Source organism: Dryobates pubescens, chromosome 33 (genome assembly GCF_014839835.1).
Source record: "Dryobates pubescens isolate bDryPub1 chromosome 33, bDryPub1.pri, whole genome shotgun sequence".
Lineage (NCBI taxonomy): Eukaryota > Metazoa > Chordata > Aves > Piciformes > Picidae > Dryobates > Dryobates pubescens.
Genome location: NC_071644.1, coordinates 1,680,849 through 1,708,796, shown reverse-complemented (window position 1 = coordinate 1,708,796; position 27,948 = coordinate 1,680,849). Strand labels below are relative to the sequence as shown.

The following is a 27,948-nucleotide window of genomic DNA, read 5'->3' as shown; positions in this document are numbered from 1 at the left end:
TCCACTCAGCAGGGACATCCCCAACTGGATCAGGTTGCCCAGGGCCTCACCTTGAAGACCTCCATGGATGGAGCCTCAACCACCTCCCTGGGCAACCTGCTGCAGTGTTCCACCACCCTCATGGTGCAGAAGTTGTTCCTAACATCCAATCTAAATCTGCTCTGCTGTAGTTTGAAGCCATTGCCCCTGGTCCTCTCCCTGCAGGCTTCTGATGAGGTGGACTCATCCCAGCACAGATCCCAGCTCCTAACAAGGTCACCTCTCAAAGCTGGCAACATGCTGAGAGACTCAGGGATGTGCCTTGAAGCTCAGGCCTTGTCCCTGCTCATCCCAAGTGACAGAGGTCACGTAGCCTGCATTGCACAGAGCCCTGAGGCTGTCCCCTGAGGGACAGGGTGGCTGCTGTCTGTGCCCAGGGGAGACACTTTGGGCTTGTCCACGCTCAAGGCATTTCCAGCTGCTGCAAGGTTTAGCTGGTGGCCTCAAACCAAGCCCAAACCCACTCTGGTCTCTGGACTTTGTTGTGAAGGGTTGTCACTGGAGTCTCTTGCATTGCCCAGGTCAGGCTGGGAGCCCAAGGTGCTGCCCAGAGGTGCCCCAGCCCGGGAGGACAGCGCCAGGGTCCCCTGCTTACTCGGTGAGGGCCACGTCAGCAGTGTCGAGCAGGAACTGCTTCCTCCGGTTGGTGCACACCAGGGTCACTGTCTGCTGGTCCAGCCCCACCTGTGCCACACAGGACTGGTTAAGGAAGCCAGGAGGGGGACGAGGGGGTGGCAGAGCAGGGCTGAACCTAGCTTCTGGCCCCAGGGGAGAAGGTCACTGTACTGGGAAGATACAACCAAGCTGGGCACTCGCAGAGGTGGCATTTGAGGGGGCACCACTTCTGACTCTCCCAGTCTCAAAGGACAGTGTCCCACAGAGCCACCCCCAGGGATGGTCCTGACAGCCCTGCAGGCAGAGGGGCAGCACAGACTCACCGAGATGTAGTCCAGCTCGTTGTAGGACACAGCCTCCTCCACCATGTAGGGCTTCTCCGCGGCGCCTGCGCAGACGGGGACCAGCGTGTGAGGTGGGCACGAGGGGCCCAGTGCTGCCCAGGCTGCCGTGCCCCAGCGGGCACAGACTGCCCACCTTCTCCCAGGGAACAGGGAGCCACAGGGCACACATCCCAGAGACTATAGACTCATACAGTCCAGACTGGTTTGGGTTGGAAGAGACCTGCAAAGCTCATCCAGTCCAACCCTCTGCAGCCAGCAGGGACATCTGCAACCAGAGCCCCAAACCACCTCACCTGGAATGGTGCCAGGGGTGGGCATCTCCCACCTCTCTGGGCACCCTGGGCCCACCCTCAGGGTCAAACATTTCTCCCTTTTCCCTCTTTTAGTTTCAAATCATCATCCCCCCTTGCCCTGTCACTGCAGGCTCTGCTCAAGAAGTTTGTCCCCAGTTTTCTGAATGGCCCAAGTCCTGAAAGGCCACCAGAAGGTCTCCCCAGCACCCTCAAATCCTCCACAGGGCTGCTCTCCAGCCCTTCATCCCCACTCTGGACTGAAACTAGGGACTGCCCTGACCCAGGGGCAGGACCTTGCACTTGGCTTTGTTGAACCTCAGAAGGCTGACACAGTCCTACTCCTCCAGCTTGCCCAGGTGCCTCTCAGCTTGCTGTCACCTGCAAACCTGCTGAGGGTGCACCTGATGCTGCTCAAGGGTGCTTCTTGGGGGGCAAGTTAACCCAAGCTCTGAGTGCCACCACTCTGGGGGACACGAGGCAGCTGGCAGGAGCTGGCAGTGAGCTGCAGTGCCCTAATTGATGGGCAAGCCTCAGAATCACAGAATCAGCCAGGCTGGAAGAGACATCCAAATCCAACCAATCACCCAACCCTAACTGATCAACCAGACCCTGGCACCAAGTGCCTCATCCAGGCTCTGCTTAAACACCTCCAGGGACCCCAACCCCACCCCCTCCCTGGGCAGCACAACCCAAAGGGAATCTCTCTGGGAAGAACTTCTTGCTAAGCTCAAGCCTAAACTTCCCCCTGCACAGCTTGAGATTGTGTCCTCTTGCTGGGTGCCTGGGTGAAGAGACCAACCCCCTCCTGGCTCCAGCCTCCCTTCAGGGAGTTGGAGAGAGCAAGAAGGTCTCCCCTGAGCCTCCTCCAGGCTAAGCAACCCCAGCTCCCTCAGCCTCTCCTCCCAGGGCTGTGCTCCAGACCCCTCCCCAGCTTTGTTGCCCTTCTCTGGACACCTTCCAGCAGCTCAACCTCTTTCCTGACCTGAGGAGCCCAGAACTGGACACAGGACTCCAGGTGTGGCCTAAGCAGTGCTGAGCACAGGGCACAAGGACTTCCCTGCTCCTGCTGGCCACACTCTTCCTGACCCAGGCCAGGATGCCCTTGGCCCTCTTGGCCCCCTGGGCACACTGCTGGCTCATCCTCCCCCCTCCTTCCCTGCTGCAGGCCCGGGGCTGGGTACCTTTGCGGATCAGGTACACGTAGCAGTCGGTCAGCAGGACGTAGATCAGCTGCAGGTTCCCCTCCATGTGCCCGGTGCTCATTCGGATCATCTGCAGGGGGAAAGGAGCTCTCAGCCCTGCTGCAGGCCCAGAGCTGGGCCTTCATGGGCCACTGCTGGGGACCTTACCCTGAAGAGCTGCTCCTCGTTCTCCCGGAAGACGTGGATCATCAGCAGCAGGAGGTGGTTGTTATCCACCCTGGCAGGAGACAGGCAGAGGATGGATGCTGAGGAGGGGCTGGGTCTGTCCCAGAAGGGCAATTCCCTTCCCTGCTGTCAGGTTGCAGCCAGCCCAGGAGGCTGAGAAGAACCTGGCCCCCAGGTGGACAAAGAACCCTGACCCAGGTGGGCAGAGAGACTTGGCCCCCAGCTCCCAGGGGCAGGGGTCCCCAGGTCAAAGTCTATTGCACTGCCCCTGCCTGTCCTGTTTCAGGGGAGCCATTCTCCTGTGCTCTTGCTCCTGCCCCTCGCCTGCCTGACAGACACTGCTGCTCCTGCCAGCAGGTGGTGGGGCCTGCTCCATGCTGCACCCAAGCTCCTAGGGGCTGCAGCTAAGGAGAATCCACATTTGCATCGAGAGACTCCTGTGCCAGGGTTTTTATTTACCCTTTGTTCCTTACACCTTTGTAACTTCCCTTTCACTCAGAGGCCTTTGATGTTTGGTTCAGCTTGACTTCTTACTTCCACATCCATTCAAGGCTGCCTTTCTTTCACGGTTTTCCTTCTCTTTTCTCCTGTCTAATTTTGTTTTCCCCTACTGGGAAAAAGGGAGAGGGGGAGGCAATCTAAATCTCTTCCATTTGGGCTTTTGGGCTCTGGGAAAGCTTAAGCCACAACACCTGTTCAGGGTGTCCATGACTTGGGCACCTCTTGGCCTCCCCTTGTGTCTCATCTTCATGAGACCCCCTTGTGTCTCATCTTCATCCCACTAAAGGATGAAGGACAGAGGGCAAAGTGGCAGCTGGAGCTCAGGGCCGCTTGGAAGACGCTGTCCCTGCTGAGCAGACCCAGCCTCACCTGAACTCGGAGGGGTGGCTGAGCTCCGAGGGGCTGCCCTGCCCTTCCTCCACGCCAGAGTCCCCAGCACTGCTCTGGGAAGGGCTGGGCTGCTCCTTCTTTGCCTCGTGGAGAGCCTGGGGATCGCTTGTGTCCGTCTGGCCAGGCTGGAGTCCATCACTTGCCCCTCCAGACTCCTCTACTGCCCCAACTGCTTCTCCCTCTCCGCTTGCTTCTTCTTCAGCAGCCTCAGGGCCACCAGGAACATGTGGCGGTTGGCCAGGCCCTGCAGCGTCATGGTGGCCACCACCTGCTGCAGCAGCGTTTGGACTCTCGAGGGTAAAGCGGTAGAAGTCCATGGGGGCTGAAATCCCCTCACCAAAGCCGCCAGGGGACGATCTGTCCGGGGTGTCCCCTGGCGTGCCGGTCCGAAAGGGCTGCCCGGGGGGCTGCGGGGGGGCGCTCCAGCCGCCGGGGTCCAGCTGCCCGCTCAGCCTGTCCATCACCTTGCTGAGCGGCTGCCCCAGGCTCTCCATCGACCTGTCCTTCATCTCGGGGATGCGCAGCGCCAGCTGGCCCAGGGCGGAGCGCTCCCGGCCCTCCTCCGGCCCGTCGGGGCCGGGCTCAGCCGCGGGGGGTCCCGGAGGCTCCTCGCCGGCGCTCGGTCCCGCGGCGCCGCCGGCCCCGCTCGCAGGGTGGCCCTCGGGCGCTGCGGACGCGCAGGCGCCCCCCGGCTCCTCCGCCTTCGCCTTCTTCTTCTTGCCTGTTCTCTTCTTCTTGGCTAACCTGCGGCAGAGATGTCGCTCAGCTGAGCCTGCTTGGACTGCCGCGGGAGAGGGGAGAGGGGAGAGGGGAGAGGGGAGACAGGTCCAACCCCTCCCAGCAACCTTCCTTTGCGATTTGCCTTCTCACGGAGAACTCCTCCCCTCAGGAGCATTGCTCACTGTGCAGCCCTACCTCCCCACCAGCATCCCAAGAAAAGCAGGGAGTCCCTAAATCCCTGCATGGAGTGGCTGGAAGGGACCTCTGGAGCTCAGCCAGGCCAACCCCCTGCCCCAGCAGGGCACCCACAGCACCCAGCCCAGCAGCACAAGGGCCAGGGGGGGTTAGAAGCTCTCCACATAACCTCCACAATCTCCACCCTCACACCAAACAACTTTCTCTTCCTGGGTTCCAGTTGGTGCCCTCTGCCCCTTGTGCTGTCCCTGGGCACCACTGAGCAGAGCCTGGCCCCAGCCTCTTGCCCCCCACAGCTCCTTTAGCTCTTGCTGAGCATTGCTCAGCTGCCCTCTGGGGCTGCTCTCCTGCAGGCTCTCAGCCCCAGGGCTCTCAGCCTTTGCTCCTCCCAGAGCTGCTCCAGGCCCCTCCAGCAGCTTCAGAGCCTCCCCTGGACTCTCTCCAGTGGTTCCCTGTCCCTCCTGAACTGGGGAGCCCAGCCCTGGACCCACAGGAGATGGGGGAGAGCCTAAACGACTCTGTGATTCTATGATCTTGAGCTTCCTTTGGCTCTACAGGGGATCACCAATGGATGTGGAGCTGAAATCCCACGGGAGGAATCCCCTGTTTGAGAAGATGCTGGGAAGTGAGAAGGCTTCAGGAGGCTGTGGGAATGCCATGTCCCTGCCTTCCAGAAGAGGGAGATGGAGGCTGGAGCAGGCTGGAGCCAAACGATGCTGGCTGTGGAAGTGTCCAGGCCTCCCGTGGCACCCAAACTGCTGCCAGGTCACTCTCTTTGGGCAGCCAAGCATGGTGCTCCCCTTGCTGTGCCTGCTGGAGAGCTGGGTGTGACCTCACCCAGCTCCTCTGCTGCTCCCAGGAAAAACAGGCTGTGAGATCAAAGCACTGCACTGCACTGCTGGGCTGGGCTGGGCCCCCCCCGGGTGTGAGCAGATGGAGCCTGAAGCTCTTTGTCTGGGTTAAGGGCTCCGAGGAACCCCTGGGGATCTCCTCTGCAAGAGTCAAACCCAGGCCAGCAGGTCTGTGGAGGCATCTTCCTCAGCAGGTTTAGCCACAGCTCACTGGCAAACAAGCTGTTGACAGACAGGAGAGGACATCTGAGAGCTGGAGCTGTGGAGCTGCTGCAAACCTGCCACCAGCTGGAGGGAGCTTCAAACAGAAGCTCAAGGCTTCCTCTCAGCAAGTCAATACAGACTGCCAAGCCAGCCTGTGGCTCTGCAGACCCAAAGGAACAGCTCTGTTGACACCTACAGAGCATCACTTGGTGCCTGGAGGTCTAAAAATCACTTCCTGATCCTTGTACAAAGGCTGCACCATAGATGCCACAGGATCACAGAATGCTTTGGGTTGGAAGGGACCTCAAAGCTCAGCCAGTTCAAAGCCTCTTCCATGGGCAGGGACACCTCCCACCAGCACAGCCTGCTCAAGGCTTCATCCAGCCTGGCCTTGAACACCTCCAGGCAGGGCACAGCCACAGCCTCCCTGGGCAGCCTGTGCCAGAGTCTCCCCAGCCTCACTGGGAAGAATTTCTTCCTCATCTCCAGTCTCAATCTCCTCTCTCCCAGCTCAAAGCCATTGTTCCTCATCCTGTCCCTCCCAGCCCTTGTCCAGAGTCCCTCCCCAGCTCTCCTGTAGCCCCTCCAGGTCCTGGAAGGCTGCTCTGAGGTCTCCCTGGAGCCTTCTCTTCTCCAGGCTAGAAGTGGTGACCCATCACCACCCCTGGGTGGCAGCTGGCACTCAGGGCCAGGCAGCTCTGCCCCTACCTGATGACCTCCAGCTCCGTGCAGCTCTCTGACTGGTCTGTGCCCTCAGGGGTGGCTTCTGCCTTCTCCTGGGCAGCTGTGTGCACTGGGGTGGTCTCAGTGGAGGACAGGCCCTCAGCCTTCTCCTCGTTGAAGGGGTTGTGGCGCTGCGTGGGGCTCTTCACAGAGGCCTTGCTGCCGTTGGCCTCCGAGGCGGTGGAGCGTGGGCAGCTGAGGGTGTCTGTGAGGTCTCCATCTGCAAAGAGAAGGAGGCAGGAGTGGGGCTGCCATCAGGTCAGGCCCTTGGATCACAGCAAACCAAGCAAAGCTGCGTGCTGGGGGCTCGGGGCGCTGCCGGCAGAGCAGCTCAGCTCCGGAGGCTGCTGCGGGCAGCAGGGGCTGCGTGAGGAGGGACAGAGAGGCCAGCATGAGACCCAGCAGCTCTGCATCTTGTGCCCACTGCAGTTTAGACAGCACTTGGAAATACCAGCTGGGTCCCCCAGCAGCTGGCAGCTGGAGTAAGCGGAAGGAGTGTCCTTGGGATGGAACCTGAGGGACCTTGGGGTGGAACCTGAGGGACCTTGGGCTGCTCCTGAGCAGGCAAACAAGGCTGCAGCCCTGCACTGCTGCTTCTCCCCCGTGCTGTGGTCTTGGGAAGATGCTTGCTCAGCTAGAAGGGCAGAACTGAGGCCATCTGGTGGAGCAGGGAGCTGGCTGCTTCCCTCTGCTTGCATGGGACACACCCAGGGGGCTGGAAGTGTGGTGGTGGGGGGGACACACACAGCACTCAGAGCAGGCTGCACAGCCAGGCCATAGCACAGCCAGCTTGGCTCATGTTAGTCTTCAGAAGGAAAAGGAGCAGCAGAGAAGGGCTACAGGAGTCATGCTCAGAGTTATCCATCCACAAAGTCACAGTCAGAGGGAGGTTAGCCCTTGCCCTTTTCCTCTCCAGCACCCACAACCAGCTAGAGACCTCTTGCTAGGCAGGGAGAGCCCTCCTGAAGGGAAGCACAGCCCCAGCAGACTGGTTTGGGGGTGTAGGTTGTGAGCAGGAAAATGCAACCTCTTATAAACCTCCCCTGAAGGCAGTTGTGTGTGGGGGTGCTGCCTGGAGAGCCCTGCTCTGTGCCTGCCCTGCACCCAGGGAAGGCAACTGGGGAGCTTCAAAGGGAAAAGAAAAACCTTTACAAGCTAGTTCAGCCCCAGGCTTCCAGCCTGCAGCAGCACAAAGCCACTTCTTTTGCCCAAGCCCTGCTAGCTCTGTGAAGACACAACACAGTCTGTGTCCAAACTGGAGCATCTCACCCCAAAATGTGCTCAGGGAAAGGATGGAACTGGCTCCCAGCTTTCTGCACCTCTTGCTCTGTGTCCAGGGGCAGCAGGAACCAGCTGAGCTGCCTGGGGGTGGGGGATGACATCTGTGCTAAGCTAAGCTGCTCCCTGGGTGGTGGAACTGTGGTTTGTACCTCCCAGGAGCACACTGAAGCTTCAGGGATGCACCAAAGCAGCCCTGGGAGCACCTCTGTGTGGTGGGGTGAGAGAGGAGGTGAGAGGGAGGGTTAGAAGCCTGCAGACACCCACATGGAATTCAGGCAGAACTTCCCCAGACACTGAGGCAGCATTGGCCAAGGTCCTTTGGCTCCTAGGCTCCATCCAGCTTTCAGCTGCAAAGGACAGAACAGTTTGGGTGGGTTTCCTCCAAGGGTGAATCACAGAAAGGTAGGGGCTGAAAGGGACCTCTTGAGACTGAGTCTAACCCCCCTGGCCTGAGCAGGAGCACCCAGGGCAGGTCACACAGGGACACAGCCAGGTGGGCTTTGGATCTCTCCAGAGCAGGAGACTCCACCACCTCTCTGGGCAGCCTGCTCCAGGGCTCAGCAGCCTCACACCAAAGAAGTTTCTCCTCCTGTTCAGGTGGAACCTCCTGGGTTCCAGTTTGTGCCTGTTGCTCCTTGTCTCTCTCTGAGGTAGGAGAGGGATTTCCTTCTCCTGTGATGTGCAAAGGATACAGAGGGACTGCCTGAGGAGGAGTAAGAACAAGTTCCTCCACACTGGACATCTGCTCTTGGCCAGAAAGGCCACAGCTAGCTGACAAAATGGTGCTGACAGTGGAACCCTGAGATGCAGTGACCCAAACTGAGCACAGCCAAGTGCTGGATGGTGTGGCCTCCAGAGGGGGTCTGACACAGGGCAGCAGGGGCCAAAGAAAACAAAACCTCCCCAGTTAATCCCTGCAGAAGAGCCCAGATTCAAGCAAGCAGAATTCATTGACAGAAGGATGAAAGTCTTTCCCCTGAGGGGGATGAGGAACAGGCTGCCCAGAGAAGCTGTGGAGGTTCCTCCATGCCTGACAGTGCTCAAGGCCAGGCTGGATGAGGCCCTGAGCAGCCTGGGCTGGTGGGAGGTGTCCCTGCCCATGACAGGGGGCCTGGAATTAGATGAGCTTTGAGGTCCTTTGCAACCCAACCCATCCTGTGGGTCTCTGATTCACTGAGGGAACAACTGAGGGTGGATGTTTGTCAGTCAGCTCCCTGGCTGCTCTGCTCCAGAGAGGAACTCCAGGAACTGAGGCCTCTGGCACGTCCCCATCAGCCCATTTTGGACAGCCACTGATCCCTGCTTCATGGTGGGGGGAGGTGTTGATTGTGCAGCTTCTCTTTTGTGACCTGCTGTAAACTGGTTGACAGCAGCTGAACAGGAGCCAGCAGTGTGCCCAGGGGGCCAAGAAGGCCAAGGGCATCCTGGCCTGGGTCAGGAAGAGTGTGGCCAGCAGGAGCAGGGAAGTCCTTGTGCCCTGTGCTCAGCACTGCTTAGGCCACACCTGGAGTCCTGTGTCCAGTTCTGGGCTCCTCAGTTCAAGAAGGACATTGAGAGACTTGAAGGTGTCCAGAGAAGGGCAAGAAAGCTGGGGAGGGGTCTGGAGCACAGCCCTGGGAGGAGAGGCTGAGGGAGCTGGGGTTGCTTAGCCTGGAGGAGGCTCAGGGGAGACCTTCTTGCTCTCTGCAACTCCCTGAAGGGAGCTTGGAGCCAGGTGGGGGTTGGTCTCTTCTGCCAGGCACCCATCCCCAGAACAAGAGGACACAGTCTCAAGCTGTGCCAGGGGAGGTTCAGGATGGAGGTGAGGAGAAAGTTCTTCCCAGCAAGAGAGATTGGCAATGGGAATGTGCTGCCCAGGGAGGTGGTGGAGTCCCCATCCCTGGAGGTGCTCAAGAGGGGCTTGGATGTGGCCCTTGGAGCCATGGTTTGGTTGTCAGGAGGTGTTGGGTGACAGCTTGGACTTGCTGACCTCTGAGGTCTTTTCCAGCCTTACTGATGCTATGAAAGGCTCCTGTGTCACCCAGGCCATAAAGCACTGAGCAGCAGCCACACTGCACCTGAAGCTCCAGCCTCCACCTAGAAGACATGGAGGCATCCTCAGAGGCAGGAGAACCTCCCTCTGCTCTGGGCAGCACAGCTTGCCTGTGGACACCAGGAGCTGGGGGAAGCTTTGCAGGTGGTCACCCTGATGAGAGCAACAACCTCCCACTTTGTGTGTGTGTGTGTGTGGGGGGAAACCTTCCTGCCCCTTCCTGCCCCTACTGAACTCCATCAGGATGCAGCAGTTGCTGTGTTAAAGAAATGAACCAGGGAGCATGCAGCAAGCTTCAGGTGGCAGCAATGCAGAGGAGGAAACCAAACTGTTGGAAGAGATGAGTGTGGCCCACCTTCCCAGTCTCTGCTGGGCATGGCTTGCATTGCTGGAAAGACATCTCCAAAATCATAATCTACAAAAATGAGGGACAAAAGGCAGGGTTAGAAACACAAACAAGGAGGGAGGGCAGGAGGGAGGCAGGGAGGGAGGGAGGGAGGGAAGGGGGGCAGGGGGGAGTGTGAAGGGGATTTGGGGAGGGAGGGGGGGAAAAAAAAGTATCAAACCAAACCAAAACCATTTTCCACCAGCATCTGAAATGCATGAGAAGGGAAGTTAGGGCCCATGGATGCAGATGGGAATCAGCTGCACCATCAGGTGTGCTCCTGCTGGGTGGCTGTGCTGGGGGAGCTCCCACTCCCCCCAGGTGGAGGTCCCACTGTGGGAGCTGCTGGAAAGCCAGGGAGCAGGAAAAAATGGTGGCATGGAGCCAAGCAGGGATCCTCTCTGTGCATGAATGGCACTGCTCTGTGCCTCAGGTTCCCCACCCCACACACAACCCCCCCCTGGGTACTGTGGGGTTTGGCTCATTCATGTTTGCAAAGGGCCAAAGTTGTGCTCTGATCCTCAAGCCCTCGGCTCCACCTGCACTCCCAGGCTGCTGAGATGCTGCTGGTGAAATCCTTGCCCCAGCTCAGTTCCTCCATGCCAGAGGACTGGTGGCACAGCAATGCCAGCCCCTCCTGGGCTCAGCCACCTCCAACCACCCTGCTCCTGGAACAGGAGATGACCTTCCTGCACCAGCACCAAGCCCCTCTGCAGGTGGGGAAACTGAGGCAGAGCGTGGCTGCCCTCTGGACACAGGGCACAGCTTGTGACAATGCCAGGAGCCAAAACCCAGCTCCAAACTCTCCAAACCTCTCTCCTCCTGAGCACTAAGCTCCCACTCACCAGAGGGGGTGGAGAGCACAGCCAAACCCAAGTGGCATCCCCTGCCCCATCCATAGGGACTGGGAGGAGAGGTGCTGGCACCAAGGTGCTGTGCTGAGGGAGGAACAGGAACACAAGCCCAGGGGGGTGCAGCAAGCACTGAAGCAGCTTATGCCAAACCCCTGGGGACAGAGAAGCTTCCTCCTGTGGCTTTTACTGCTCAGCTCCTCGTGCTGTCCCCAGCTTACCTTGGACACTGGAGGTTTGGCATAAGCCAGCCCCCAGGGCAAGGCTTTCCATGCCTATGGCATGAGCAGAGATGTCACAGCTGAGCCCCAAACAGCTCTGTGCCTCAAGGCCCTTTGCTGGAACAATGCTGCTGCCAAATCCTGGGCTGTTCCTTCTCAGCATCTTCAAGGCCTGCACTTTCCATCCTGCACAGGAAAGGCAACTGGCAGACCCTTGGCTCAGAGGGAACCCATCTGTGGGAGGCCTCAGCCCTGAGCTCACTGCAGCCAACTAGCAGCACATCCCACCTCAGCTCCTCCAGACCCCCCTGGGCTCCCTGGGACATCACAAAAGGAACAGAGCCAAGGGATTTGGGATTAAGAACAGCAGCAGCAGCAGCAGAGCTGCTCCTTCCTGTGAACAGGGTGAGAGCTCCCTGCTCCAGCCTGAGGTGGGCTAAGGGGGCAGGCACAAGGTACAGCTCTGCTCAGGTCATCAGGAACAACCTCCAGCCCCCTCTGATAGGGCTTAAAGGGGCAACTACAACAACTCAGCAGGCTGCTTGAGATAAGATGCACAGAGAGAGGACACCAGCACCTCTGAGACCATTGGCTGCCTTCCTTCAGACTGTGGAGGTGGGGAAAAGACTCTGGAAACTATTCCCCACCACTTCCAGGGGACTTGGATCTTCTCTGGATTGCAGAAGCAGCAGGTAAAAACAGGTCCTCTGCAGCCCTGGGAACCTGCTCTGACCAAGAAGCCACACTGAGGTCCACCCAGGCACAGCTTTTCTCCAGCCCCCAGGGTGAGACAGGGCCTGGGCTGACAGCAGGGGAAGCTCTCTCCAGCCCTGGCTAACACAGCCCCCAGGGTGGGACAGGGCCTGAGGTGACAGCAGGGGAAGCTCTCTCCAGCCCTGGCTAACAGAACCCCCAGGGTGGGACAGGGCCTGAGGTGACAGCAGGGGAAGCTCTCTCCAGCCCTGGCTAACACAGCCCCCAGGGTGAGACAGGGCCTGAGGTGACAGCAGAGGAAGCTCTCTCCAGCCCTGGCTAACACAGCCCCCAGGGTGAGACAGGGCCAGAGGTGACAGCAGGGGAAGCTCTCTCCAGCCCTGGCTAACACACAGCCCCCAGGGTGAGACAGGGCCTGGGCTGACAGCAGGGGAAGCTCTCTCCAGCCCTGGCTAACACAGCCCCCAGGGTGAGACAGGGCCTGAGGTGACAGCAGGGGAAGCTCTCTCCAGCCCTGGCTAACACAGCCCCCAGGGTGAGACAGGGCCTGAGGTGACAGCAGGGGAAGCTCTCTCCAGCCCTGGCTAACACACAGCCCCCAGGGTGAGACAGGGCCTGAGGTGACAGCAGGGGAAGCTCTCTCCAGCCCTGGCTAACACAGCCCCCAGGGTGAGACAGGGCCTGAGGTGACAGCAGGGGAAGCTCTCTCCAGCCCTGGCTAACACAGCCCCCAGGGTGAGACAGGGCCAGAGGTGACAGCAGGGGAAGCTCTCTCCAGCCCTGGCTAACACACAGCCCCCAGGGTGAGACAGGGCCTGAGGTGACAGCAGGGGAAGCTCTCTCCAGCCCTGGCTAACACAGCCCCCAGGGTGAGACAGGGCCAGAGGTGACAGCAGGGGAAGCTCTCTCCAGCCCTGGCTAACACACAGCCCCCAGGGTGAGACAGGGCCAGAGGTGACAGCAGGGGAAGCTCTCTCCAGCCCTGGCTAACACACAGCCCCCAGGGTGAGACAGGGCCAGAGGTGACAGCAGGGGAAGCTCTCTCCAGCCCTGGCTAACACAGCCCCCAGGGTGAGACAGGGCCAGAGGTGACAGCAGGGGAAGCTCTCTCCAGCCCTGGCTAACACAGCCCCCAGGGTGAGACAGGGCCAGAGGTGACAGCAGGGGAAGCTCTCTCCTGGTGTGAGGCAAAAGCTGCAACCCCAGCAGCTCCCCAGGCAAGATGGGAGAGGCTGCCCAGCCTGGCTGCTGGGATCCTCACCTGCCCCTCTTGCAGCTGATCCTTTAGTACCTCCCTGGGTGCCTGGCCCAGCCCAGCAGCTGGGCTGGAGGGCTGTGTGGTGTGGGAGCAGGGAGCCCTGGCCGCAGCGGCCGGCAGAGCCGCACTGACCTTCGCTGGAGGGGGCGATGGCGCTGTCGTCCCACTCCAGGTTGGTGGAGGTGACAGAGTTGAAGGAGTTGAGGGAGAGGCTGTCAGAGCCCTGCACAGAGCTGGGCAGGCGCTCCTCAAAGTCCAGCAGGTACTGAGGCTTGTAGTAGTCCGGCATGTAGGGGGCCAGGTCCAGGTAGGGAGCGTCCTGTGGAGAGGACAGCGTGGGGTGAGGCAGGCTCCGAGCCAGCACACAGCAGCAGCAGCACAGCACAGCTGGGGAGGGGGCTGGGGCACAGCCCTATGGAGGGGCTGAGGGAGCTGGGGTTGCTTAGCCTGCAGAAGAGGAGGCTCAGGGGAGACCTTCTTGCTCTCTGCAACTGCCTGAAGGGAGGTTGGAGCCAGCTGGGGGTTGGGCTCTTCTGCCAGGCACCCAGCACCAGGACAAGAGGCCACAGTCTCAAGCTGTGCCAGGGAAGGTTTAGGCTTGAGCTTAGCAAGAAGTTCTTCCCAGACAGAGAGATTTGGGATGTGCTGCCCAGGGAGGTTGGGGTCCCTGGAGGTGTTTAAGCAGAGCCTGGATGAGGCTCTTGGTGCCAGGGTCTGGTTGATCAGTTAGGGCTGGGTGATTGGTTGGGCTTGGTGATCTCAAAGGTCTTTTCCAGCCTGGTTAATTCAATTCAATTCAATTCAATTCAATTCAATTCAATTCAATTCAATTCAATTCAATTCAATTCAATTCAATTCAATACCATTCCATTCCATTCCATTCTATTCTATTCTATTCTATTCTATTCTATTCTATTCTATTCTATTCTATTCTATTCTATTCTATTCTATTCTATTCTATTCCATTCCATTCCATTTCTATTCCATTTCTATTCTATTCTATTCTATTCTATTCCATTCCATTCCATTTCTATTCTATTCTATTCTATTCTATTCTATTCTATTCTATTCCATTCCATTCCATTCCATTTCTATTCCATTTCTATTCTATTCTATTCTATTCTATTCTATTCTATTCTATTCTATTCTATTCTATTCTATTCTATTCCATTCCATTCCATTCCATTCCATTCCATTCTATCTTGGAGGTCTCTTCCAGCCTGGCTGATTCTGTGAAGCCCTGTCCTGTGTCCTCTGGCTGAGCTCAGAGGCATCCTGAGCTCCCCCCTGGCACCCAGTGCCTCTGTGCTTATCTGGCAGCCTTCTGCACCCCACCTGCAAGGCTCAGCATCTGCCCCACAGTTGGCTCCCCTGCACTCACCTTGCTCCTTGCCTGAGCTGTGCAGAGGAATAACAGAGCCTCCCATCAGCCTTCCAGCAGCCTCACAGTGAAGATTTTCTTCTTAGTATTTCATCTGCACCTCCCTCCTTTCAGTTCAAAGCCACTAGCACTCATCCTGTCACTGCCTGGCCTTGTGAAGATCACAGAATCCCAGAGGGGCTCAGGTTGGAAGGGACCTCAGAGATCATCTACTGCAACCTCTCAACCAGACTCAGCTGCTCCAGGCCTCATCCAGCCTGGCCTTCAGCACCCCCAGGCAGGAGGCAGCCACAGCCTCCCTGGGCAGCCTGTGCCAGAGGCTCAGCAGCCTCACACTGAAGAGCTTCTTCCTCAGCTCCACTCTAACCCTGCTCTGCCTCAGCTCCAAACCCTTCCCCCTTGGCCTGGCTCAGACCCCCTCAGCAAAAGTCTCTCTGCAGCCTTCCTGCAGGATCCCTTCAGGTCCTGGCAGCAGCTCTGAGGTCCCCCTGGAGTCTTCTCCTCTGCAGGCTGCACAGCCCCAGCTCCCTCAGCCTGTGCTCCCAGCAGAGCAGCTCCAGCCCTGGGAGCATCTTTGTGGCCTCCTCTGGGCTCCCTCCAGCAGCTCTGTGTCCTTCTTTTGCTGGAGGCACCAGCACTGGAGGCAGGACTGGAGGTGGGGGTCTCAGCAGAGTGCCCAAGATGCAGCTGAGATCCTCCCTGGCCACAGCACTGTGCAGCAGGCTAAGGTTCTCCTCAACACAGCCTGTGCCTGCACCTCCAAAGACCCCACACAGCCTTGCCTAAAAGCAGCACGTTGTCAGCTGAAGGACAGTGAGAAGGGACACCTTGGGCCAAGCAGTGGCCCCCTGGCAGCCAGGCTATGGTCCTGGAGCCCAGGGCAGCAGCTCAAGCACTCACCAGGTCCAGGTCAAAGCGAATGAACTCCAGCCCGGAGACCAGGGTCAGGAACAAGGTCAGATGGTCGTGGCTGCAAACCAGGGCATTCCTGCAGCAGGGGGGGCACACAGGAGCTTCAGAGGTGTGGGAAAGGGAAGAAACAGACACCTCCCCTTCTGTTTTCCTGGGAGGGGCCCTCCAAGCTGCTGTACAAATGGCCCCAGAGCTGTGGGCCTGCTGTTTGCCTCCAAAGAGCTGAGAGCAGCTGGGCACCCACTCACCACCTGCTGTCCCCAAACCCAGCTACAGCAGATGGCCACTCGTCCCCTGGGGCTGGGTCCACTGCACAAGGCTTCAGCAGCTTCTTGGAAAGCATGGAAGAACATGAAGGCTACATCTGGGATGGGAGTAAAAGCAGTTGAACCATCCCAGAATGGTTTGGGGACCTTAAAGGTCATTCAGTTCCACCCCTCTTGCAGTGAGCAGGGACACCTCTCCACTAGACCAAGCTGCTCAAGGCCTCATCCAACCTGCCCAAGAGCACTTCCAGGGATGGGGCACCCACAACCTCTCTGGGCAACCTGTTCCAGCATCTCACCACCCTCACAGTGAAGAATTGCTTCCTGATTCTCTCACCTAAGCCTCCCCTTTTTCAGCCCAAAGCCATCCCTCCTTGTCCTGTCACTACCTGCCCACTGCCCAAACCAGGAGCTGGGACACTCACTTGACATAGTACTTGTGGAGCAGGCTCAGGTTCTCCTGGAACAGCCTCAGATAGCTCTCCAAGGAGTTTTCATTGAGGGCTAGGTACAGCCATGCCCGGCCTGGAAAGAAAGAGCAGAGAGAGCTGTCTGTGGGGAAAGACCTGAGGAGTGTTGGAGAGGTTGCCATGGGGCACATCCTTCACTGGCACCACTGCAGGGCAGCACCTGGGAAACCTGGGGGGAGGGAAGTGTCAGCAGGAGGTGAAAGAGCAGATTCATGATGTGGAGTGGGAGTGAGAGACTGGTGGCTGAGAAGCAGACTCACAGCGGTGTCCCTCCCTGGCACTTCCAGCAGGGATCAAGAGAAGTGGAGGGAGGCAGGAGAGGGGGAGGGAGAGAGGGAGGAGAGGGGGAGGGAGAGAGGGAGGAGAGGTGGAAGGAGGGAGGGAGGAGAGGTGGAGGGAGAGAGGCAGAGAGGTGGAGGGAGGAGAGGTGGAGGGAGGGAGGGAGGAGAGGTGGAGGGAGGAGAGGTGGAGGGAGGGAGGGAGGAGAGGTGGAAGGAGGGAGGGAGGAGAGGTGGAGGGAGAGAGGGAGGAGAGGTGGAGGGAGAGAGGGAGGAGAGGTGGAGGGAGAGAGGCAGGAGAGATGGAGGGAGGAAGGCAGGAGAGGTGGAGGGAGGAGAAGTGGAGGGAGGGAGGCAGGAGAGGTGGAGGGAGGAGAAGTGGAGGGAGGGAGGCAGGAGAGATGGAAGGAGGGAGGGAGGAGAGGTGGAAGGAGGGAGGGAGGAGAGGTGGAAGGAGGGAGGGAGGAGAGGTGGAGGGAGAGAGGCAGAGAGGTGGAGGGAGGAGAGGTGGAGGGAGGGAGGGAGGAGAGGTGGAAGGAGGGAGGGAGGAGAGGTGGAGGGAGAGAGGGAGGAGAGGTGGAGGGAGGAAGGCAGGAGAGGTGGAGGGAGGCAGGAAAGGTGGGTGGAGAGAGGCAGGAGAGGTGGAGGGAGGGAGGGAGGAGAGGTGGAGGGAGGGAGGGAGGAGAGGTGGAGAGGCAGGAGAGGTGGAAGGAGGGAGGCAGGAGAGGCAGAGGGAGGGTGGCTCTAAATCAGCTCAGGTGCAATTTGAGCTGCTGCCCAAATCCTGGTGCAGAGAGAGGTGGTGCTGGGGTGTGCCCAGCTCTGCTCTCACTGTCATGGGCTGTGGGTGCTGCAGGGTGCTGCAGGGTGCTGCAGGCTGTGGGTGCTGCAGGGTGCTGCAGGGTGCTGCAGGGAGAGCCAGGCAGGGAGCAGCTCTCTGGGCACTGTCCTGCCTCAGAGGTGGCCTGGGTGGTCTCAAGCACTTGCTGCTGGCAGCAGGGGAAGCAGCCCTGAGCAGGTGCCAGCTGCAGGCTGCAGCTTCAAGCTGTACCTTTAGTTTCTCACAGATCTTGGCCAGCAAGTGGCAGAATGTAAATAAATTACCATTGGGTGTAAAAGGGAAGATAAGGATCAGTTCCAATCAGTCCCTTGGGAGAGAGAAGGGACTTAAAGCAGTGCTACAGAACAAGCTCTCTCTTTTTGGCTTCCTCCTCCTGGGACACAAGGGGGTCCTGGGGGGTATTAAGAGGAGTGAGTCCAGCAGAGCCAGGGAGGTTCTCCTGCCCTTCTGCTCTGCCCTGGTCAGACCTCATCTTGAGTACTGCCTTCAGCTCTGGGCTCCCCAGCTCAGGAGGGACAGGGAGCTGCTGGAGAGAGTCCAAGGGAGGGCTCCAAGGATGCTGAAGGGACTGCAGCACTGCCTGGGGAGGAGAGGCTGAGAGCCCTGGGGGTGGTTAGTCTGGAGAGGAGAAGGCTGAGAGGGGATTTGATCAGTGTCTATCAATATCTGAGGGCTGGGGGTCAGGAGGGAGGGCACAGGGACAGGCTCTGTTCAGCTGCACCCTGGGACAGGACAAGAGGCAGTGGATGTAAACTCCAGCACAGGAGGTTCCACCTTGGCACGAGGAGGAACTTCTTCCCTGTGAGGGTCCCAGAGCCCTGGAGCAGGCTGCCCAGAGAGGTTGTGGAGTCTCCTTCTCTTGGAGCCTTTCAAAGCCTGCCTGGATGTGTTCCTGTGTGCCCTGAGCTGGATTCTGTGCCCCTGCTCTGGCAGGGGGCTTGGACTGGATGCTCTCTTTGGGTCCCTTCCAACCCCTGACATCCTGTGAGCTGTCATCCTGTGCTTGACCTTGGCTGTGTTCTTTGTCTTGGTTGAGCATCCTAACAAAACAACTTTCTGCTCTTTCTCTTGGCCCTTTGTGTGCAAGGGGGCAGGGGTGGGCAGGGAGGGAGAAGCTATTAGCTGCCCTGGGGGGGTGGTGGTGGGGGGGTTGGTTCTTGTGCAGTTCATCAACTGCAAATCCCTGTAAGCATTTGCAGATGCTGTGCATTTTGCACAGATTCATTGCACTCCACTGCAGGTTGTAGTTTTGCTTGGAAACAACAGCTTCAGGGGCCAGGGGGAGGGGAAGGGAGGCAATTCCCACCCCACCCCGCTGCAGATTCACTGCTGCCTACCCAGCGTGGGGCACTGCTTGGTTCATTACTGCTCAGCAATTGATCTGAGCACTGGGAAATGTTAAAGGTACAGCTTAAAACTAACCCCCACACAGCAAGATGGCCTGGGGAGGGATACCTGCCTCCTCCCCCAGTGGCCCAGCACTGGGCTTTGGGTCCAGGGCAGCAGGAGCAGGAGGAGCCTCTGCCCCATGCCCTGCTCCCAGGGCACAGCGCAGGAGCTGCCACACCTGGGCCTCACCTCCATGGCCAAGGTGAGCTGGGCTCAGTGGGGAGCTGCCTGCAGTGGGCAGGGTGGGCAGCAGGAGCTGCCAGGGGCGGGCTGGGGGGCGCTGGGGGTACTCACTGCGGCCCAGGTTGGTGGCGACGTGCTGCAGCACCTCGATCTGCCGGACGGCCTCGCGCCGCGTGAAGTGCACCACCAGCACCCAGTAGCCTGAGGAGAGGTCCTGGAGGCTGCAAGAGGCAGAGGGCCAGGGAAGGCTTTGGCTTGGAACTGACCTTCAGCAGCACCCAGGCCAACCCCTAACCCAGCACTGCCAGGGCACCACTATACCAGCACCACAGCTCCACGGTCCTGAAAGCCCTCCACGGATGGGGACTCCACCGCTGCCCTGGGCAAGCCCCTGACAACCCTTCCATGAGGCATTGCTCCTCATGTCCAACCCAAACCTGCCCTGGGCAAGCCCCTGACAACCCTTCCATGAGGCATTGCTCCCCATGTCCAACCCAAACCTGCCCTGGGCAAGCCCCTGACAACCCTTCCATGAGGCATTGCTCCCCATGTCCAACTCAAACCTGCCCTGGGCAAGCCCCTGACAACCCTTCCATGAGGCATTGCTCCCCATGTCCAACCCAAACCTGCCCTGGGCAGCCTGGTCCACTGTTTAAGAAGCCTTTCAGTGAAGAAGTTTCTTGTAATGTCTGCCCTCAACCTCCCCTGGGACAACTTGAGGCCATTTCTTCTTGCCCCATCTCTTGTTCCCTGGGAGCAGAGCCCAGCCCCCACCTGGCTCCAGCCTCCTTGCAGGGAGCTGTAGAGAGCAGTGAGGTCTTCCCTCAGCCTCCTCTTCTCCACACTCACCACCCCCAGCTCCCTCAGCTGCTCCTTCCCAGCCCTGTTCTCCAGACCCTTCCCCAGCTCTGTTGCCCTTCCCTGGACCTGCTCCAGCCCTCAATGTCCTTCTTGGAGTGAGGAGCCCAAAACTCACCCCAAGAGTCCAGGTGTGGCCTCAGCAGTGCCCAGTCCAGGTGGACAATGCCTGCCCTGCTCCTGCTGGCCACACTCTTGCTGATCCAGGCCAGGATGCTGGTGGCCTTCTTGACCACCTGGGCACAGGTTGGTTCATCTTCAGCCCACACCCCCAGGTCCTTTGCCAGCAGGCAGTTTCCAGCCCCCAGCCTGGAGCGTTCACAGGGTTGTTGTGACCCAAGTGCAGCACCCAGCCCTTGGCCTTCTTGAACCTCATCCCACTGGCCTCAGCCCATCAACCCACCCTGGCCAGATCCCTCTCTAGAGCCTCCCACCCTCCAGCAGATCAACATCCCACCCAAGCTGGTGTCATCTGCACACCGCCTGAGGGTGCCTCGATGCCCTTGTCCAGGTCACTGATGAGGACGAAGGGAAGTGGCTGCAGTGCTGAGCCCTGGGGACAGCACTTGTGAGGGGAGCAGCACTGGTGGAAGAGGAAGGTCAAGGAGGGGCCAGTTACTGCCCAGAGGGCCTCCCCCTGCTGAGGCTCCCCACCAGGCAAAGCAGAGCAGCCCCCAGCAGCAGGCTCCTCGCTCACCCGTAGAGCAGAGCGTGGTCCAGGTGCTCGCAGAGGCGCTGCAGGACCTTGTCGTGGTTTCTGATGGCTGGGGTCTCATCCTCACAGGCAGCAAAGTAGCTCTGCAGCTGCAAACAGAGGAGATGGGATGGCTGCAGCTCCCTTCTGCAGCCCACTGAGGAGGGAGATGGAGCTGCCAGCACTCACAGCAGCCAGCATTCAAGAGCTCTTTCCAATCTCCGAGCCTGCTAAAGCTCGAGGCAGGTTACCCACAGGGTGAGCAGCTGCTTAGAAGAGGGCCCCAGAGGTAACCTCACCACAAGGACTTGTCCAGGTTTCCATCCTGAACAGGAGCCAGCAGGGTGCCCAGGCAGCCAAGAAGGCCAAGGGCATCCTGGCCTGGGTCAGGAAGAGTGTGGCCAGCAGGAGCAGGGAAGTCCTTGTGCCCTGTGCTCAGCACTGCTGAGGCCACACCTGGAGTCCTGTGTCCAGTTCTGGGCTCCTCAGCTCGAGAAGGACATTGAGAGACTTGAAGGTGTCCAGAGAAGGGCAACAGAGCTGGGGAGGGGTCTGGAGCACAGCCCTGGGAGGAGAGGCTGAGGGAGCTGGGGTTGCTTAGCCTGCACAAGAGGAGGCTCAGGGGAGACCTTCTTGCTCTCTGCAACTCCCTGCAGGGAGGTTGGAGCCAGGTGGGGGTTGGGCTCTTCTCCCAGGTACCCAGCAGCAGAACAAGAGGCCACAGTCTCAAGCTGTGCCAGGGGAGGTCTAGGCTGGAGGTTAGGAAGAAATTCTACACAGAGAGAGATTGGCCATTGGGATGTGCTGCCCAGGGAGGTGGTGGAGTCCCCATCCCTGGAGGTGCTCAGGAGGAGACCTGATGGGGTGCTTGGTGCCCTGGCTTAGTTGATTAGGTGGTGTTGGATGATAGGTTGGACTGGATGATCCTGAAGGTCTCTTCCAACCTGGTCTATTCTATTCTATTCTCCACAACCTGCCCACAAGGCCCTGCCAGGAGTGTGGCCAGAGCTGCAGAAGCAGCTGGGCTGCACAGCCTCCTCTGCAGCCAGCACTGCAATGGGGTTTTGGTGGTTCCTCTGCAGCGGTGCAGCCATCACAAAGCTCTACACAACAGAAGCAAAGCAGAGCTCTGTCTCCAGCTCTGCCATGGATGTCCCCTCCTTGGTCTCAGAGTGTTGTCATGGGAAGTTCTGGCTGGGGAGAGCTGTTACTTCCCTGGGGAGAAGCTTCTCCAAGGCCAGGAGCCTCAGTCTTGCAGCTGGCCTCAGTCTGTGAGAAACCTCAGCGTGGTTTCAGCATCCCAGGAAGAGACTGAAGTGATTCTGCCTCTCTGCTCTGCTGAGACCCCACCTGCAGCACTGTGTCCAGCTCTGGGCCCCCCCAACATGAAGGACATGGAATTGCTGGAACAGGGCCAGAGGAAGCCACAAAGATGATCAGAGGGCTGCAGAACCTCCCCTGTGGGCACAGGCTGGGAGAGCTGGGGCTGTGCAGCCTGGAGAAGGCTCCAGGGAGACCTCAGAGCAGCCTTCCAGCACCTGAAAGGGCTCCAGGAGAGCTGGGGAGGGACTTTGGAGAAGGGCTGGGAGGGACAGGATGAGGAACAATGGCTTTGAGCTGGGAGAGAGGAGACTGAGAGTGGAGATGAGGAAGGAATTGTTGAGAGTGAGGCTGGGGAGGCTCTGGCACAGGCTGCCCAGGGAGGCTGTGGCTGTGCCCTGCCTGGAGGTGTTCAGGGCCAGGCTGGATGAGGCCCTGAGCAGCCTGGGCTGGGGGAGGTGTCCCTGCCCATGGCAGGGGGCTGGAGCTGGCTGAGCTTTGAGCTCCCTTCCAACCCAACCCATTCTAAGCTATGATTCAGTGATGCAGAAATGATCATGAGGACAGAAAACATCTCACAGCCCCTGGGGAGCTCTTCCCAGCAGCCCTCCAGAAACATCAGCACCCTCCTGGCTGGAGCCAGGGCTGCTCCTGCACACAGCCCTTAGGCCAGGCTGGAGCCAGGGCTGCTCCTGCACACAGCCCTTAGGCCAGGCTGGAGCCAGGGCTGCTCCTGCACACAGCCCTTAGGCCAGGCTGGAGCCAGGGCTGCTCCTGCACACAGCCCTTAGGCCAGGCTGGAGCCAGGGCTGCTCCTGCACACAGCCCTTAGGCCAGGCTGGAGCCAGGGCTGCTCCTGCACAGAGCCCTTAGGCCAGGCTGGAGCCAGGGCTGCTCCTGCACAGAGCCCTTAGGCCAGGCTGGAGCCAGGGCTGCTCCTGCACAGAGCACTCCCTGCCCTGCCAGGGGCAGAGCTGCTGAGCTGGACTAGCTGCAGGCAAATCCCTCCTGGGATGGCACAGCACAGCTCAGCCTGTCCCTGCCCCAGCTCCTGCAGGAGCCAAATCCCCTGGGCAAGCAAACCCCAGGGGTGCTCTGCCTGCAGCCCCCCCAGGGATGCTCTGCCTGCAGCCCCCCAGGAGTGCTCTCCCTGCAGCCCCCCAGGAGTGCTCTGCCTGCATCCCCCCCAGGAGTGCTCTGCCTGCAGCCCCCCAGGGATGCTCTGCCTGCAGCCCCCCCAGGGGTGCTCTCCCTGCAGCCCCCAGGAGTGCTCTCCCTGCAGCCCCCCAGGGGTGCTCTCCCTGCAGCCCCCCAGGGGTGCTCTGTCTGCAGCCCCCCCAGGGGTGTTCTCCCTGCAGCCCCCCAGGAGTGCTCTGCCTGCAGCCCCCCAGGAGTGCTCTGCCTGCAGCCCCCCCAGGGGTGTTCTCCCTGCAGCCCCCCAGGGGTGCTCTGTCTGCAGCCCCCCCAGGGGTGTTCTCCCTGCAGCCCCCCAGGAGTGCTCTGTCTGCAGCCCCCCAGGGGTGCTCTCCCTGCAGCCCCCCAGGAGTGCTCTGCCTGCAGCCCCCCAGGAGTGCTCTGTCTGCAGCCCCCCAGGAGTGCTCTGCCTGCAGCCCCCCAGGAGTGCTCTGCCTGCAGCCCCCAGGAGTGCTCTCCCTGCAGCCCCCCTGGGGTGTTCTCCCTGTGGCCCCCCCAGGGGTGCTCTGCTGAGGCACAACACCCAGGGGAGACTTGAAGCCCTTCAGCTCAGCAGCTCTTGGCCATGCTGGGGAGGAAGCTGCCCCAGCAGATGTTCCCTGTTAAGAGGCAGCCCAGAGCCAAGCAGGCAGAGCAATGCCCTAGAATCAATCCCACTCCTCCAGGAGGAGTTCAGGAGCCTCCTGCAGCCAGGGTTTGAAGCTCACTCCTGCCGCAAGGGCACTGAGAGGAAGAGCCAAAGGCAGGCTTTAGAGCTGCATCCCTCTGGAGCCAAGGGGGACTGACTCCCCTCCAAGAGCTGGGGAGTCAATAAGACACCTCTGGATGTCACTGACCTCTCTGGAGGTCACTGAAACATCCCACTGGGGGCAAAGCAAAGGCCCAGAGGAGACCTCCTGGCTCTCTACAGCTACCTCAAGGGAGGTTGGAGCCAGCTGGGGCTTGGTCTCTTCTCCCAGGCAGGCACCCAGCCCCAGAACAAGAGGACACAGCCTCAAGCTGTGCCAGGGAAGGTCCAGGCTGGAGATGAGGAAGAAATTCTTCCCAGCAAGAGAGATTGGCCCTTGGGATGTGCTGCCCAGGGAGGTGGTGGAGTCCCCATCCCTGGAGGTGTTCAAGAGGGGCTTGGATGTGGCACTTGGAGCCAGGGTTTAGCTGTCAGGAGGTGCTGGGGGACAGCTTGGACTTGCTGAGCTCTGAGGTCTCTTCCAACCTTGGTGATTCTGTGCCCTACAGAACAGCAGCCAGGATCTGAGGGCAGCCATTCCCAGCTTCTCCCTGCCAGGCTGTTGCCCCTGCAGAGAGCTGGGGAGCCCTCAGGGAAGGGCTCCTTGTCCTGGGTGGTTCTGCAGGCTCTGAGCTCCTCTGAGGAAATGGAGGCAGCCAGGGGAAAGCAAAAATAACCAAGCAGGCCCTGGCCTGGCTGAGCTGCACAGGCAGGGAGCACTCAGCCAGCCCTGCAGCTCATCCTGGGGGCACCTCGGAGCCTGCCTGTGCCACCCATGGGAGCAGCTCCCCAGGGCAGAGCCACTCCCAGCCTGGGCAGCAAGAGAGAGGAGCAAATGGAAGGCTTTCCTCTTTTCTTCCCTCCTGCCTTCTGCCAGAATAACCTCCCCCTCAGTCCCAGCCCTCCCTGCAGCCAGTCCCCAGCCCCTGACCCTCTCTGCACCACCCTGCTCCCATCCTCAGGGGCTGCAGGCCTTGACTCACCTCAACCTCTCCAAACACTGGGAGGGTTCCTAACAGAAACCAGATTTCTTTACCCCAGGAAACCCAACTCTTGCCCCCCCTGAGGTGATCTGGCTTTGAAGAGCTCCTGCTGGGTTATATTTAGGGCTTGGTGTCAGTCCCAGCTGCTCTGCAGGGAGCACACAGCAGCTGCCCCTGCACTGCAGCCCCTGCCCAGGCAGCCTGCTGCAAATCCCAGCCCCACAGCAACAGCCAGAGCAAGCCCACCCTGAGGGGCTCCAGCCTGAGCCAGCAGCAGGCAGAGGCCAAGCTGTGTGCCCAGGCTCTGCTCACAGGGGTGAGAGCAGCCCTGAGCATGTGGGGCCCTGTGAGCAGGAACCCTGCACTCAGCAGCTCTGGGGCTGCCTTTGGGTGCTCTGAGTCACAGCATCCCAGCAGCTGCTGCCCAGGGGAAGTGCACTGAGGGCTGGCTGCTGCCTCCAGGGACAAAGATCCATGGAGTGGCTTGGCTTGGAAGGGAGCTCAAAGCTCAGCCAGCTCCAGCCCCCTGCCATGGGCAGGGACACCTCCCCCCAGCCCAGGCTGCTCAGGGCCTCATCCAGCCTGGCCCTCAGCACCTCCAGGCAGGGCACAGCCACAGCCTCCCTGGGCAGCCTGTGCCAGAGTCTCCCCAGCCTCACTCTCAACAATCTCTTCCCCATCTCCAGTCTCAATCTCTCCTCTCCCAGCTCAAAGCCATTGTCCTCACCCTGTCCCTCCCAGCCCTTGTCCAGAGTCCCTCCCCAGCTCTCCTGGAGCCCTTCAGGTCCTGGAAGCTGCTCTGAGCTCTCCCTGGAGCCTTCCCCAGGCTGCACAGCCCCAGCTCTCCCAGCCTGTCCCCACAGAGGAGGTTCTGCAGCCCTCTGATCATCTCTGTGGCCTCCTCTGGCCCTGCTCCAGCAGTCCCAGGTCCCTCCTGTGCTGGGGGCACCAGAGTTGGATGCAGTGCTCTGGATGTGCCACCACCTTCCAAGGATGGTTCCTTTGCCAGCATCCCTCCAAAACAAAACACAGCCAACAGCTACAGCCCCAGGCAGAGCAGGCACAGGGCTGGCAGGAGCACAAGCAGCAGAGATGGGGCAGGCAAATCCCTGCTGAGCTCTCACATGTCCAGGGAGGAGGCAAGACAGGACAAGCCTTGGGATCTCCTGGGTGGAGACATCCCTGGGGCCAGGGTGGTGAAGGGCTGTGCCTTGCAAAAGCTGCTGGGGAGGTGTTTGGGGCTTGGGAAGAAGAGAGGAAAGGTACAGGGCAGGAGCATTCCCAGCTGGGCAACAAACTCCTCTTGCACAAGCCAGCCTGCTGGGCTGCTCCAAGATCCACCCTGCTGCAAAGCTCTCAGTGCTGACTGTGAGCACCCTGGGCCAGAGGCACAGAGCAGGGACAGACCCAGGGCCTGACCTTCACCAGGTGGCACTGCCCTGGGAGTATCCCAGGGACTTGCACTATGCCCAGAATGGAATGGAATGGAATGGAATGGAATGGAATAGAATAGGGTAGGATAGGGTAGGGTAGAGTGGAGTGGAGTGGAGTGGAATGGAATGGAGTGGAATGGAATAGAATAGAATAGAATAGAATAGAATAGAATAGGGTAGGGTGGAATGGAATGGAATGGAATGGAATGGAATGGAATGGAATGGAATGGAGTGGAATGGAGTGGAATAGAATAGAATAGGGTAGGGTAGGGTAGGGTAGGGTAGGGTAGGGTAGGGTAGAGTGGAGTGGAATGGAATGGAATGGAATGGAATGGAATGGAATGGAATTAGAATTAGAATAGAATAGAATAGAATAGGGTAGGGTAGGGTAGGGTAGGGTAGGGTAGGGTAGGGTAGGGTAGGGTGGAATGGAATGGAATGGAATGGAATGGAATGGAATGGAATGGAATGGAATGGAGTGGAGTGGAGTGGAGTGGAATGGAATAGAATAGGGTAGGGTAGGGTAGAGTGGAGTGGAATGGAGTGGAATGGAGTGGAGTGGAATGGAATGGAATGGAATGGAATGGAATGGAATGGAATGGAATGGAATGGAATCAACCAGGTTGGAAAAGAGCTCAGAGCTCATCCAGTCCAACCTCTCCCCCAGCACCATCTGATCAACTCAACCATGGCACCAAGGGCCTCAGCCAGGCTCTTCTTCAGCCTCCACTGATGGGGACTCCACCACCTCCCTGGGCAGCACATTCCCATGGCCAATCTCTCTCTCTGGGAAGAATTCCTAACAGCCAACCCAAACCTCCCCTGGCACAGCTTGAGACTGTGTCCTCTTGTTCTGGGGCTGGGTGCCTGGGAGAAGAGCCCAACCCCCACCTAGCTCCAACCTCCCTGCAGGGAGTTGCAGAGAGCAAGAAGGTCTCCCCTGAGCCTCCTCTTCTGCAGGCTAAGCAACCCCAGCTCCCTCAGCCTCTGCTCCCAGGGCTGTGCTCCAGACCCCTCCCCAGCCTCAGTGGCATCTCCATGGAGTGCTTCCTCCTCTCCCTTGAATCCCTACAAACCAGGGATGGGTAACATGGAGCCAGCCCCTCCCCAGCCACAGCCTGGCAGATGGACCTGTTTGGGAGGTGCTGACCAAGCTTGGGGAAGCATCCACAAAGCAGCTGCCTGAGCACAGAGCTGAGCTGGAGCCAGGGGAGATCAGGAGGGAGGCCAGAAATAGGCTTAAAAGGCATTCACCACATGTGCCCCTGGGCAGCTCCAGAGCTTCTGGAGGGATGCTCTTCCCCTTGGCTCCTCTCAGCTCCAAAGCCAGCTGGCCTGGCTCACATGCAGGACTTGGAGGCCCCCAGCACAAGGACATGGAACTGCTGGAGCAGGGTCAGAGGAGGCCACAAAGATGATCAGAGGCTGCAGAACCTCCACTGTGAGGCCAGGCTGGGAGAGCTGGGGCTGTGCAGCCTGGAGAAGGCTCCAGGGAGAGCTCAGAGCAGCCTTCCAGCACCTGAAGGGCTCCAGGAGAGCTGGGGAGGGACTCTGGACAAGGGCTGGGAGGGACAGGATGAGGACAATGGCTCTGAGCTGGGAGAGAGGAGACTGAGACTGGAGGTGAGGAAGGAATTGTTGAGAGTGAGGCTGGGGAGACTCTGGCACAGGCTGCCCAGGGAGGCTGTGGCTGTGCCCTGCCTGGGGGTGCTGAGGGCCAGGCTGGATGAGGCCCTGAGCAGCCTGGGCTGGGGGCAGGTGTCCCTGCCCATGGCAGGGGGCTGGGACTGGATGATGCTGAAGGTCCCTTCCAAGCCAGCCCATCCCATGCCCCCAGCACTGATGTCTTTGGCCTTTGGTGGATTTTTGGGTTGGGTCCTTTCAGGTTTAATCAATTCCCTATGGAACATCCAACCCAGGCCAGGCCTCCAGCCCGGCCCAGGGCTATTTAGAGACATTCCTGTGGCCAAAATAAGCACCACTGGCATGCAAGGAGGCATCTCCAGCATCCACCTAGGCCACACTGCAGCTCCAG

General features: G+C 59.6%; 1 protein-coding gene across 1 annotated transcript in view; it reads right to left on the bottom strand.

The window, feature by feature from the left end:
- PLEKHM2 (pleckstrin homology and RUN domain containing M2) overlaps positions 1-27,948 on the bottom strand; it is a 41,436-nt gene that overhangs the window by 2,695 nt on the left and 10,793 nt on the right. The window contains exons 2-13 of the mRNA XM_054175758.1: positions 20,260-20,366; positions 18,816-18,925; positions 15,969-16,068; positions 15,266-15,353; positions 13,117-13,303; positions 9,911-9,970; positions 6,228-6,462; positions 3,529-4,293; positions 2,641-2,710; positions 2,473-2,563; positions 978-1,042; positions 635-723 (exon numbers count right to left, since the gene is read on the bottom strand). Coding sequence (XP_054031733.1) covers positions 635-723; positions 978-1,042; positions 2,473-2,563; positions 2,641-2,710; positions 3,529-4,293; positions 6,228-6,462; positions 9,911-9,970; positions 13,117-13,303; positions 15,266-15,353; positions 15,969-16,068; positions 18,816-18,925; positions 20,260-20,366 — 1,967 coding nt within the window. The remainder of the gene's footprint in view (positions 1-634; positions 724-977; positions 1,043-2,472; positions 2,564-2,640; positions 2,711-3,528; positions 4,294-6,227; positions 6,463-9,910; positions 9,971-13,116; positions 13,304-15,265; positions 15,354-15,968; positions 16,069-18,815; positions 18,926-20,259; positions 20,367-27,948) is intronic.